Below are 12,592 nucleotides of genomic sequence, written 5' to 3'. Positions count from 1 at the left end.
AAAATTCTTTGTTGTTGTTATATTTTGTTTGAGGCAGAGTCCCATGTAGCCCAGGGCTAACCGAAAACTTGTCATATTGCCAAGGATGGCCTTGAACTGTGATCCTCGTGCCACTATCTCCCAAATGCTAGGATTACAGGTGTGCACCGCCACATCTAATTTCCAATATACATTCTTAAACTTAGTAAATCTGGTAACCCCTGCTGTCTGCCTGCCAAAGCTGTCATTTCTTTTGTAGTCTTATGTTATGTTTCCTGTTCTATTGGGAAATGTAAGTAATAAATTCTCTGGTACTGCCTTCTTTGTGCTGGTACTTATGAAAATCCTTCAGTATGATTTTAGTATGGTATCTATATGCCACAAAAACCCCAGCTTCAGTCCACACCTTGCACAAAAATGAACTCAACAGGAACCATATATGCAAGTGTCAAACTATACAATTTTTAGTACAAAACAAAGGGGGAAAGTCTATGACCTTGGGTTAAGTGAAGCACTTTTAGACATAACACAAAAGCATGACCCAAACAAGAATAAGATAGACCTAACAAAATAAAAAAATTTCCCTTATAAGACATTGCTAAAAGTATAGAAGAAAAGCTTTGAAATGGGAGAAAATACAAGCAAAGTCAACATAAGATAACGATAAGAAAATACCCACACAATGAAAAACTTAAAATAGCCAAATTACCAAAAAAAAAAAAAAAAAAAAAAAAAAAAAACCAAAAAAACAAAAAACCCACCAAAAAACAAAACAAAACAAAAAGTAAAAATAGCCAAATTTCAAATAAGCTCTTGGAACCATTTTAAATGTTATTTTAAAGATTCTAATTAAAATCTAATTAAAATAAAACATCGCTTCCCCCTTCCTTTACTCTGGAAGCACAAATGAAAACCACCGTGAGATCTTTACCACACACCTATTAGAGCAGCTAAGCACGCCACAACATCAAGGGCACAGAGCTAGGTTCTCGTGCTGATTAGAGACACTCTGGAGAACTGTCTTGTAGCTTCCTACTGAGTCAGTGATGCACCCGACAGTGACACGCACATTCCTATGTGGTCCTCTCCATATGAAAGCTATGTACAACAGATATTCTTGGGGCTTTACTCATAATGACTCCAAACTATAACAGACACAAATGTCCACCTGGTGAGTGGATAAACATTGTGATACACTAACACAGGGACCTGCCAGCTACTAAGGCAGAGAATGGAATTATGGGTACATGTACAACACTGAGGAATCTCAAAGGAATTACGATGTTAAAAGAGTCCATTTATGAGACACCCTGGAAAAGTTGGAAAATTTCCAAACAGAAAAGCTAATGCAGTTTTTTTTACAGACAATTAGCAAGACGGCAAACATGTCAGTTTTGGTAGGAATTAGGTGTAGGTGTAGTGACTGACAACAGAGGGGCAACACTGATGAAAATTTCTGGTTCCTAATTGTGGTGGCATATATATATATATATATATATATATATATGTATAATTGTCAACTACATGCCAAAAGGGCTTGTTGAATATAAATTCTTTATAAAATACTTTAAAGACATAAATGAAGTGTGCCACACGATGTTTTGTCCTCACATCAATCATGGGTTCAGTTTTGCCATCTTGTTTACTTAAATTTTATAGACTATCTCACAGCAACATCAAACATTTCAGGGTTCAAATCCATCTTACCAACTAAGGCAGGAAAGGTAGTTGGTTAGAGGCAGGCACAAATGCTCACGGTTAAGTTTTAGCCAAACAAATCATCAAGTTAGGGAAACAGTGAGGAGAAAGAGCAAAAGTAAGTAAAGAAGGCAACATCAACAACACAACAAGTCATGGAGGTGTAAACATGTAACCCAACACCCAGGGGCCAGGACAGAGGACCAGCAGAGGCTGCACAGCAGACCCTGTTTCAGTAAAAAGAAAGAAAGAAAGAAAGAGAGAGGGAGAAAGGGAGGGAAAGGAAGGAAAAGGGAAAGGAAAAAAAGAGGGGGAAAAAGGTAACACAAATTACAGACCACTATTGGAAACGGAGAGCCCACGTGTTGCGAGTCTCAGGATTTAAAGTGCTCAGCAATCAAGCTCATCAGATGCCAAGACTTCTCCCCTGTTGCTTTCAAAGAATGAAGAAACAACTTACAGCTTTAAGTGTCAGGTCACACTGGAAAACGAGTGTCCGGAGCTGTGTTAAAATTTCCCTCTTGGTATTTTCTAGATCATTCCGTCTTTCTTCAACATTTGTTACACAGACTTTGTAGTGCTCGTTTGCTTCTTCTACCTTCAAGACCATCACAGAAACAGCAGTAATCACTAAACGTAGACTCAAACACTTACTGTAGTTAAAGCTGTAGCTTAAAAACTGAGTATTTATAAAAATTCTGAAATTTAAAATTTTAAGCATAATGCTATGAGATACATTTTAAATAAGTAATTTAAAGATAAATAGCATTTTGGTTAGCATTGGTTTTAACTGCTGGGAGTAATTTGCAATTACTATATTGTTTGCATAGAAAATAGCTTCCATGTCTATTTAAAACAGCATTTCCTGCTCATATTTGCCATTTATTTTACAGAATTTGTCAATTATATATGTTATATTTCATGAATGATACAAAGCCTTGGCTTATTCAGGTTCGGTGGGTGAGTAACACAGAGACTTGCTCAAAAAGTAGACTTTATAATCAGATAAATAAATAATCAATCTAGTCAAAAAGAAGAAACCACTACCCTAAGATGCTTCTTTTGCACACTCCTAAGTGTGCCAGCACAGTGGTTCCCAAAGTGTGCACTTCTACCAGCAACATCACCATCACTTGGGGGCTTGTTAGAAGTGATGCTTGTCTGGGTCCCACTCTTGACCAACAAAATAAGAAACTCTGTGGGCCAGGCCCAGCAGCCTTCCTGGGGATCCTGCCTCCTGGCAAGTTTGAAAGCCCAATCCTTAGCAGAGGATTACTAAGTCAAGTTTCAAATGACAAAAGCATTACTTTTTGAAGAGCCTCTTCTTCCAACCTCCGCTTTTTTTCTAGCTGTTTGTTGAGGTTTTTTGCTAACCCAGCACTTGAGCTCAGCTGCTCCTCTTCTGCTCGGAACATGGAAGACTTCGCCTTTTCGTATTCGTCCTGCCGTTGCATACATAACAACTTTGCCTTTTTGAGAGCTGTTTCTGTTTCAAGCTACAGAAGAGAGTATTAAACAGAGCACAAGACAACACGGGTTAGGGAATCTAGACTAGGACAGGCGGTTTGGACACCGCAGGTGATTTTAGAGGTCCACAAGCAGGCACATGAAACTCCAGTATGATACTAACCACTTTATTCTGTTGCTGCTTCCAAAGTTCTTTTATTTCTTTCCTTTGTTTCTCCATTTCATTCTTCCTCCCAAGTAGAGGCTATTAAGAGTATATTTTTAAAAAGTAGCTGTTTATAAAAGGCATGCTGGTATTGAAGAAACAAACACGCAAGCATATGCTGTATGTACTAATTTTTACCTGCACAAATTTGTTGGCTTGGAGAGCTGCAATGGTTTGCTGTAAAAGGTGGCTGCTGTGTATATCACTGAGAAGAGCATTGGTAAACAAGGACTGCAGCGGCATAAACTCCTGGAATTTGAAGTTCAAGGTCAGTTTTACACCACACAGTACTAGAGGCCCCTTCCTAGTATGCTGTGGCCCAATCCCTAAAGCTGACATATTAGGAAAAAAAACCAGTGAGTTTTGGATATATCCCTGTTCTTCAAAAAGACTACACTTTTTATCTCTAGTAAAATGACTAGTGTCTGTATGAGAAAAAAAGGAAATTATGAACTAGTTAGCAAATTCAGTATTAAACTAGGTTTTTATATAAAATTTTAAATGCTCTAGTTTCATTCATAAGGACTAGCATTTAAATTTAAATGTTTTTTTTTTTTTCCCCATAAAAAGACCAATACTTCTGTTCTCTTTTCTTAGAACTGACTGGGAGTTCAGCTGAGTATTCTCTTATTATAGGGTCCAAGGAGTTCACCCAATACTCACTTGTATTCCAATGCTAGATCTAGTTGCCTCTGCCAATTTAACAATATTTCTTGTGGACTCCAATTCTGAAAAGGTTAAAAAGGGCAAGATTAACATTTTTCTCTATCTATATACTCCAAAATTATTTGTGCTTCTTCAACTAAAAAGTGATCACACATATCAGTATACATCATGACAGAAGGAAGTAACTCTTAATCTAACTGCTCGTTAGGACCAACTGGGGGACGTTCCGAGCGCACACGCCTGCCTCTCAGCTGTCAAGAGTGCAGAATGAGCATGGCACTGCTGAGTCCTACTTCCCTCCAAATATGCCATGTTTGCAAGCTAATCTGCTATTCCCCTTAGGGAAATAGGTGTTATAATCCTGTCTTCCTTACTTTCCAAGTATTAGGGGGTCAGGTCAGATAATGGATATGGAATCATTTTTTTCAGCTGTGAAACACTATGGTAACATTAGCTACTTAGCTGTTTCTGCCGGGCTTCCTTTCTTTCTGTTTTTGCATCCACTGATGCTCTTCTCTCCTCTTACCATATTATGTGATTATATGCTTTGAAAGATTCTTTAAAGGCAGAGGCAGCAGGGCCGGGGTGGCACAAGCCTGTAATCTCAGCACTCAGGAGGCAGAGGCAGGCGGATCTCTAGGAGTTCGATGCCAGCCTGGTCTACAAAGTGAGTCCAGGGCAGCCAAGGCTACACAGAGATCCCATCTCTAAAAACCACAAAACCTAAAGGCAAAGACAGCATTGTATGTTGTGTGCCTACATCTAGGAGGCCACAAAAATGTACAGTACATATATCTAGTGTAATAAAGCCTCGTTCAAGAAAAAAATAATTCTATTTAAGATGAAATAATCACTATTTAGAAATTGTAACACCCCAGTCTGTAGAAAATGAATCACAATTTAGCGCTAATAGAGAACTCACCCAAGCTGAGCTTTTTTTCAACCCATGATACTATGTTCTTGGTATATTTTGACCATGTTTTAGCATATGACAAAGCCAGTTCTATCGAGTCAGTGTTCTTTAATAGCAAGTTGTCTAGTTCTATAGGGGAAAAATTTCCTGAAAATAAAAACATCAAAATAAGTTTAAGTATGAGCACATAATTAGTCTATAAAAAGAAGTACTTAGCTCCTTAGGAATTAATCAACAAAAACTGGTTACAAATTCAAATTATAAGTTTTTAAAAGACCATTGTTTATACTTCAAATTACAGTGTACCTTTATCTTTAAAATTTTATTAATTTTTACTTTATATGCTTATATGTTTTGCCTGCAAGTCTGTGTATCACATGCATGTCTGGTGCCCACAAGGCCAGAAGCAAGGGTCATCAGATCTCATGAAACCAGAGTTGCAGATGGTTTTGGACTGCCATATGGGCTGGGACCCTCCTCCGGATCCTCTGCAAGAGCAGTGAGTCCTCTCAGCCACTGAGCCGCTGCATCTCCAGCCCCTGTATTTTTTTTATCTTAATGCATATTTCTATTATCTGTTGAGCTACAATTTGTGTGTAATTATGATCACTTTACATTATCACATCATCTATTCAAACAAGTTTTGTTTTATATGAAAAACTTCCTATATAATTTTATATTAAAAATAAATATATTAAATTACAAAATACAAAGAGATTAAGTGTATCTGAAAATACTTAATGAAGGAAAATGCAAATGTTCAATAAAATCTTGAGCACTACCTTTTTCACTGGGTAAGTCCACAGAGTCCATAGAAATGTTTTCAAAAGACTGAACACATGGAAAAAACAAATTTAAGATTAGAGCAGAACACAACTAACCACCGCTTCCAGAATCCTGTCCCCTGCTTTATTATTCTGACATAATTCTTGCTCAAGAATTTCAAGTATTTAAAACCCAGAGGCCTAAGAAGTCTAATTAAACACCATAACACTGCAAGAATTATAGTTCCCAAGATTCAACAGGTACCAAGCATGGAAATAGAAGCTGTGACATTAGTGATGATATTTACAATGACCATGCACATAAGAAAGGGTTAATGCTTCTGTCTTCCAGACCAGAGGGCTTCATATCATCTCCTTAAGGCCACAAAGGGGGGAAAAATATCTATTTATATATATATATTCAAAGCTGTTTTTGTAATACAGTATTATTTAGAAAAGAATAACTGCTGGGTGTGGTGGCGTACGCCTTTAATCCCAGCACTCGGGAGGCAGAGGCAGCGGATCGCTGTGAGTTCGAGGCCAGCCTGATCTACAAAGCGAGTCCAGGACAGTCAAGGCTACACAGAGAAACCCTGTCTCGAAAAAACCAAAAAAAAAAAAAAAAAAAAAAAAAAAAAAAAGAAAAAGAAAAAGACAAAGAAAGAAAGAAAGAATGAATAACCAAATCATCACTCAAAAAACAACCAACCAAACAAAAAAACCAACCAACCAACCAACCAAACAAACAAAACTGACCATTTTATGATATACAAAATTAATCTGTTTTCTTTGGCCTCAAAATGATAAGGTAATCTATAAAGTTTAAACTATCAGAATAATACTAAGTTAAATATGAGAAAACGGCTGTGAAAGTAAGTTAAAAATATTAGACTTTGTTTTCACAAGAATTAACCTACCTTGCTTTCTCGAGAAACGGGCAGCCGCAGTATTGAATCACTGCCTACATCTCCCATAAGGAAGTTGGTAAGGCTATCCAGAGAGGGGGGAAAAAAAAAAAAAAGCACAAAAACAGAAAAGCATTACACTCTATGTTTCTTAACCGTCAGTCTGTCATCTAAAATAAACTGTTTTAACAAACACCTAGGAATCTCACCCCACAAAGCACAGGCACAGCTCCCACGATCTCTACAAATGCTTGCAAATGCAGGCAGTAAGCACACGGCAGCTAGCCCCCACCAAGCTGTGATGGTATGTGACACTGCCTCATACTCCACCTTCCATCCATCCCAAAGTTCTGGGCTCTCCACTCCCACTGACACATTTAGTAACGTCAATGATGGTCTTTACTTACATATTTCCAAAGGTAAATGCCAAAGTTTCAATGGAGGAAAACACTTCTTGAAATAGATCGTTTTTGTTTTCTTCGTTGACTTCTGTAAAGTTCACAGCTATAAGCAAAGATCAGTTGCAGTAAGTGGAGGCAGGCACATTTAGCACTACACTGATACAAAATTATTTACTCCTGGAATCACTATTGCTTCAAAAGACTTATTAAAAGGTTCAAAAACAGGATATTTAAGTTCTTTATTAAGGAAATCGTGCAAAAGCATCAGTTTGTGTGGAAGTAGATGGACTAGCAAGCTGATTACTGTATGCATTACATAATCCAGCACATCTAAAGAGTGACTCAATGTGAAATCAGTCTGCAGTCACCGAGACCATGCTGCACTGACCTCTTTATGGAGTATTCTGTCTTTGTTGTTATTTTCTCACTTGCAGCTCTCTGGCATTTTAAAAAGAACTAAAGATGTTGGCCCACTGAAGTCACTTTGAAGTACAAAATATAAACTACCAACAACAGGAGTCATAGATACATTTTGAATATCATAAAATGTACAACATAGCATCACATTTTAAAAAACCGGTACTTTAGAAAAGTTAAAATCCTACTCATACATAGCTTTTGTTCTTGGGATCCAAAGTACACGTTAACTGACTTAATTGTCCTTTGTTTATACTAGGGATATTCTGACATACTGCATTTTGTTAATAAATATTATGAAATGCAACGGGACAAAGTTATTTTAGCTTCCTTCTATGTACTGCTGTTAAAAACCAAGACATGGTGCTCGCTTTGGCAGCCAATACACTAAAATTGGAAAAAAACAAGACATAATTTGCCAAGGCAAAATCTAAAGGTGGAATTGGTCTTTTTTCCCTTTCAGTAAACCGTGTTCCTGTGGTCCCTGCACTCTCCCTTCCTGCTCCACTCTGCTCCCAAAGCGCAGGTGGGGGAGCTGGAAAGGCACCCTAGGCTTCACAGGTTATTTTAAATCTCGGCTGTAATTTGAAAAACAGCTCCATCACCAAAGACTCAGACTTCACAGGTCTCTATTTTTTCAGATGTTGATTCAAATATACAAATATGGTTAGAAAACAAGAACTCCTGAAATTATAAGCAGAACTGTATATGAATACATCTCTGTAGGCTCTGGGGTGGGGACAATTAAGCCCCCACTTTTAATCAAATCTTTTCTAAATGTCCATTAAAACAAGATGAAAAACTTAAGAACTAGCCAGTGCAATTTTAAACAATTTGGTTTTGTTTTTTGAGACAGGGTTTCTTTATGTAGTCTTGGCTGTCCTGGACTTACTTTGTAGACCAGGCTGGCCTCGAACTCACAGAGATCTGTCTGCCTCTGCTTTTCCAAGTGCTGGGATTAGTGTGCCACGTGCCCAGCCAGTGCAAATAATTTTAAGAATATTTCTAGACCTTTGCCCTATTCAAGTTGGAGAAACAGATTCTACTTCTGTCTGAAATAACTAAAAACAAACAAGCAAACAAATCGAAGAATACACAATTTCTAAGACAGTAAAAAAGGCAGTAATCTTTTCGTTGTTATTGGTTTTTTTTGTTTTTTTGAGACAAGGTTTCCTTGTGTAGATCTGGCTGTCCTGGAACTTGCTTTACAGACCAGGCTGGCCTCATACTCACAGAGATCTGCCTGCTTTTATATCCCAAAGTGCTGGGATTAAAGGCATATGCCACTACACCTCACTAAAAGGAAGAAAATTTACAAACAAGAAACTAATCATGGCTAGGTATGGTGGCACATGCCTTTAATCCCAGCACTTAGGAAGCAGAAGCAGGCAGATTGCTTGAGTTTGAGGCCAGCGTGGTCTACAAAACAAGTCCAGGACACCCAGGGCTACACAGAGAAACCCTGTATCAAAAAACAAATCAAAACAAACAAACAAAAAAGAAACTATGATAAGCTTACACTTGCCCCAGTTTACTGCCTAATATTATACAAAGTAGATTCCCAAACAAGGGGATTGCCCAGTGGTTATTTTTAAAGTGTCATAATACTAAAGGGTAGTTAAGCAGAAGGACATAACAATTTGTGTACATTTATAATTGTATAGGGCTGCAAAATTCAAAACAAAAACTGATAGAGCCACAATGAGAAATGAATACAGTCTCAATGATAGATATTTCAATACTCCTCTTAGTGAGTGACAAAAAACATAAAATAAAGGACAGAGAATTCTGAATGATACTTATCAACCAACTTGACAAGGCAGACAGTTTGTACAACTCTACCCAGAAGCAACATGCGTAAGTTCTTTTCAAGTGGATATTTAGTAACACAACCATATTACAGGATATAAGCTACAGTAAATATAACTCCCTTTCACTTAATATGCTTCATCCTTTTTGTTCCAGTAATGTGTCTTCTCATTCTGTTTCTTCAGAACCCTGTACCAACATTATTCCTCCTCCCTTCTTTCACTAGATGTCATTCAATTAACATTTTTCCTAAGAAAATGCTCAAAATCCTTGCTATTTGAAAGATAAATTTTATTTTACCATGTTTCTTCTTGAACCACTATCCAATCTCGCTTCCATTTTTCTCTACCAAATCTCTGTAATAGATAATGACGGTCTTGCTTTCACTATGATTAATTCTCAATTCACTCAGTTCAATGGTTTAACTTTTTCTATAAAAAGCCAGGCAGCAAACATCTATAATTTTCAGGAAATGTTTGGGTTTACACTCTGCTGAAGAAAGCCACAGACCATACAGAAATAAATAAAAATGCCTGTGTTCCCATAAAACTCCACTTGGCCCTCCAGATCTTGTTGCTGGCTCCTAAACGAGAAGACAGGTTCTACAAACAGCCTGCCCAGGCCCGAGCCGTAGCTTTGTCTCTTGCTATGTGTACGACATTAACACCTCTAGCCTCAGTTTCCTCATTTACTGTGGGAACAATTACACACTCAAAGGTTGCTGTGGGAACTAGAGGACACTGGAATCCTGTGCCATCAAACAGCACATCCGCACCAACTGGCCGCCAGTGGAAACAGTTCTCGTTAGTCTTCCGTCTCCTTGACTTAGCTCAACCCGCAGCTCTCCTACCACTCAGCACGTGTAGAACCTTGCACCGACTTCCCTTATCTACTGAGGGAAGCTCACCTGGCAGGTTTACTCATCTCAGAACTGGGATGATTATATGACACCATCCCTGTAAAGAGTTTAACAATGTCTGCCAAACAGTATCATCAATCCTAAAGAATATTAGCCGTAATTACTATTTATTACAAAATTAATCATGTCCTTCCATCATGAAATATTTAACTCTCTTAAAAGGTATTTGTTATAATACATGGAAGAAGTAAAGCTTTGGAGTTCCAGACATGGGTTCAAGTCTGATTGTGACCACTTCCGATGCTGACATAATCTAAATTTACTTTCTTTACACTCAAAGTAACATATTTAGGACAGAATGAGAAACAAACAAATTAAGTGTCTAGGGTATAGTGGCTGGAATTCAGTGGCTGTGTGCACCCTACTTCAGTACTGTAGACATCTTAGGCTGTTCCCTCTATACCTTACTATCTCCAGAGAACTTCTCTTCTTCTTTTTTTAAAAATTAACTATTCACTTTACATCTTGGTCACAGCCCCCTCCTTCCTCTCCTCGTGGTCCCACCATCCCTCCCTGTTTCCCCTATTTACCCTCCTCGACTCCTCAGAGAAGGGGAGTCCCCCCATCCCAGCACGTCAAGCCTCATCAGCACCGAAGCAGCCCTGCCAGGGGGAAGTGATGGAATAGCAGGCCTCAGGGTCAGCCCACATTCCTTTTACCAGGCAGTAAGGGGTATGAGGACCAAGCTGCCCATCAGCTACATCTGTCTTGCGTGGCTGGGAGGGCCTAGGTCCAGTCCATGTGTGGTCCCTGGTTAGAACTTCACTTGTATTATATACTGCCAAGGAGTCACTTTCTAGGTGCTGAATGCAACATCCAACACTTATAAGAGCTTCTTTCACATGTTTCTTCTACTTTGCGCTTGCTTTTCCCTATACATTGCTTAACTCAGTTTTGCTTGTAAAATATTTTTCCTTTCTTTTCATTCCTACTACCACTGGCCTCCTCTAACCCAGTGGTTCTCAACCTTCCTAAAGCTATGACCCTTTAATACAGTTTTTCGTGTCATCGTGACCCCAACCATAAAATTATTTTTGTAGCTACTTCATAACTGTAATTTTGCTACTACTATGAGTCATAAGTAAATATCTGATATACCACCCCCAAAGGGATTGTGACCCACAGGTTGAGAACCACTGATTTAAAAGAACACATTTTGTTTCCCCAAATAAACTTAAATGATACCATAAAAACTTTAGGAAAAGTGATCTAGAGAATGGTGAAGCTTCAGATTAAGGAAGGCCACCCCAATAACTAAAACTCGCAAACACAAAAAGACCGATGCTTTAAAAAAGCACAAAATGAGTAAAAGTATAACCTATATCGAAGAGCTAATGTTAGAGAGGCAAAGAGTTTCTATGAATTAACTATATTTTAAAAATATCAAACACCAAGAGAAAATCAGGTAACAGACCAACTCAAATAAAAAGATGTACAAATGACTCTGAAACATACTAAACTGCACTCAAAATGGAAAACGCAGCTCTAACTACACAAGACAACAGTGAGAGCCTGGGTAACAAATCTTGATAACCAGCACTGCAACAGAGGTGGGGAACCAGTTTCTTTCACACTATCAGAGGGCAGGCAGCCCTTCAGAGAGGACATCTATCTGGCAGTGTCCAAAGTCACAAACTTTCTCAATACCAAAGTACTAAGAATTCACATGGCTATGCATAGGCACATTAACAGGAGACAATGTAAACCTCTACTGGGAATGAAATGGTTAAATTATAGCACATCAACATTATGTGTCACCATGCAGCTTTGAAAAAAATAAAACCTGAAGAACTGAGAAACAAGGAGCAGAATACTATCATTTGAATACAAGGATGAAGGAGGAGACTGTCCTGGGGTTTGCTTGTATCTGTGTGTGACAGCAATCAGTGCAGTCGCGGTCTACCTCAGGGCTAGGATGAATGGCTAAGGTTCTAACGGCAAAGAAAGCCTCACTATTAAATATCCGCTGAAGCAATCTGCATTTTCAACTGTATGAATGAACTACATGCTGAAAAATTAGATTTGCTTCAACAATGTAGTGTGTGTGATTAAGGTCTGCTTTTTTCTGTTTGCCAAATTTATGAATACACAAAATTACTTTTCACTTATAAGTAAACCTGACCTAAACGGCTGAAAACACTAAGTACATCATAAATTACTGATATCTGAAGATGTTTTTATCTGCTTCAGAAATAGGCTGTATCTCTCCTACCACATTGCAAATATTTTGTCAACTGAACTTCCTGCTTGGGAACAGAAAGAGACACAGGAACTACAAATCACTGCTGGACAAATGAGAGAAAGCTAAGGATTTTTCTTTTAAAGTTATTACAAGGTAGATCCATGCTTACAGTTAAAAAAAAAAAAAAAGCAAGGGAAAGATTCTTTTTCATGTATAACAACTAGATATATTGTGTGAATTCAAACCTGTGGCAACACAAACAAGATT

The 12,592-nt window shown here is 38.1% G+C and overlaps 1 protein-coding gene across 1 annotated transcript in view; it reads right to left on the bottom strand.

The window, feature by feature from the left end:
• Arhgap29 (Rho GTPase activating protein 29) overlaps nucleotides 1-12,592 on the bottom strand; it is a 51,687-nt gene that overhangs the window by 20,098 nt on the left and 18,997 nt on the right. The window contains exons 4-12 of the mRNA XM_051165905.1: nucleotides 7,005-7,101; nucleotides 6,610-6,682; nucleotides 5,711-5,759; nucleotides 4,938-5,075; nucleotides 4,013-4,077; nucleotides 3,488-3,598; nucleotides 3,308-3,388; nucleotides 2,985-3,173; nucleotides 2,138-2,275 (exon numbers count right to left, since the gene is read on the bottom strand). Coding sequence (XP_051021862.1) covers nucleotides 2,138-2,275; nucleotides 2,985-3,173; nucleotides 3,308-3,388; nucleotides 3,488-3,598; nucleotides 4,013-4,077; nucleotides 4,938-5,075; nucleotides 5,711-5,759; nucleotides 6,610-6,682; nucleotides 7,005-7,101 — 941 coding nt within the window. The remainder of the gene's footprint in view (nucleotides 1-2,137; nucleotides 2,276-2,984; nucleotides 3,174-3,307; nucleotides 3,389-3,487; nucleotides 3,599-4,012; nucleotides 4,078-4,937; nucleotides 5,076-5,710; nucleotides 5,760-6,609; nucleotides 6,683-7,004; nucleotides 7,102-12,592) is intronic.

Source organism: Acomys russatus, chromosome 23 (assembly GCF_903995435.1).
Source record: "Acomys russatus chromosome 23, mAcoRus1.1, whole genome shotgun sequence".
NCBI lineage: Eukaryota > Metazoa > Chordata > Mammalia > Rodentia > Muridae > Acomys > Acomys russatus.
The sequence above is the reverse complement of the archived record's forward strand: the minus strand, read 5'-3'. Positions and strand labels throughout refer to the sequence as shown.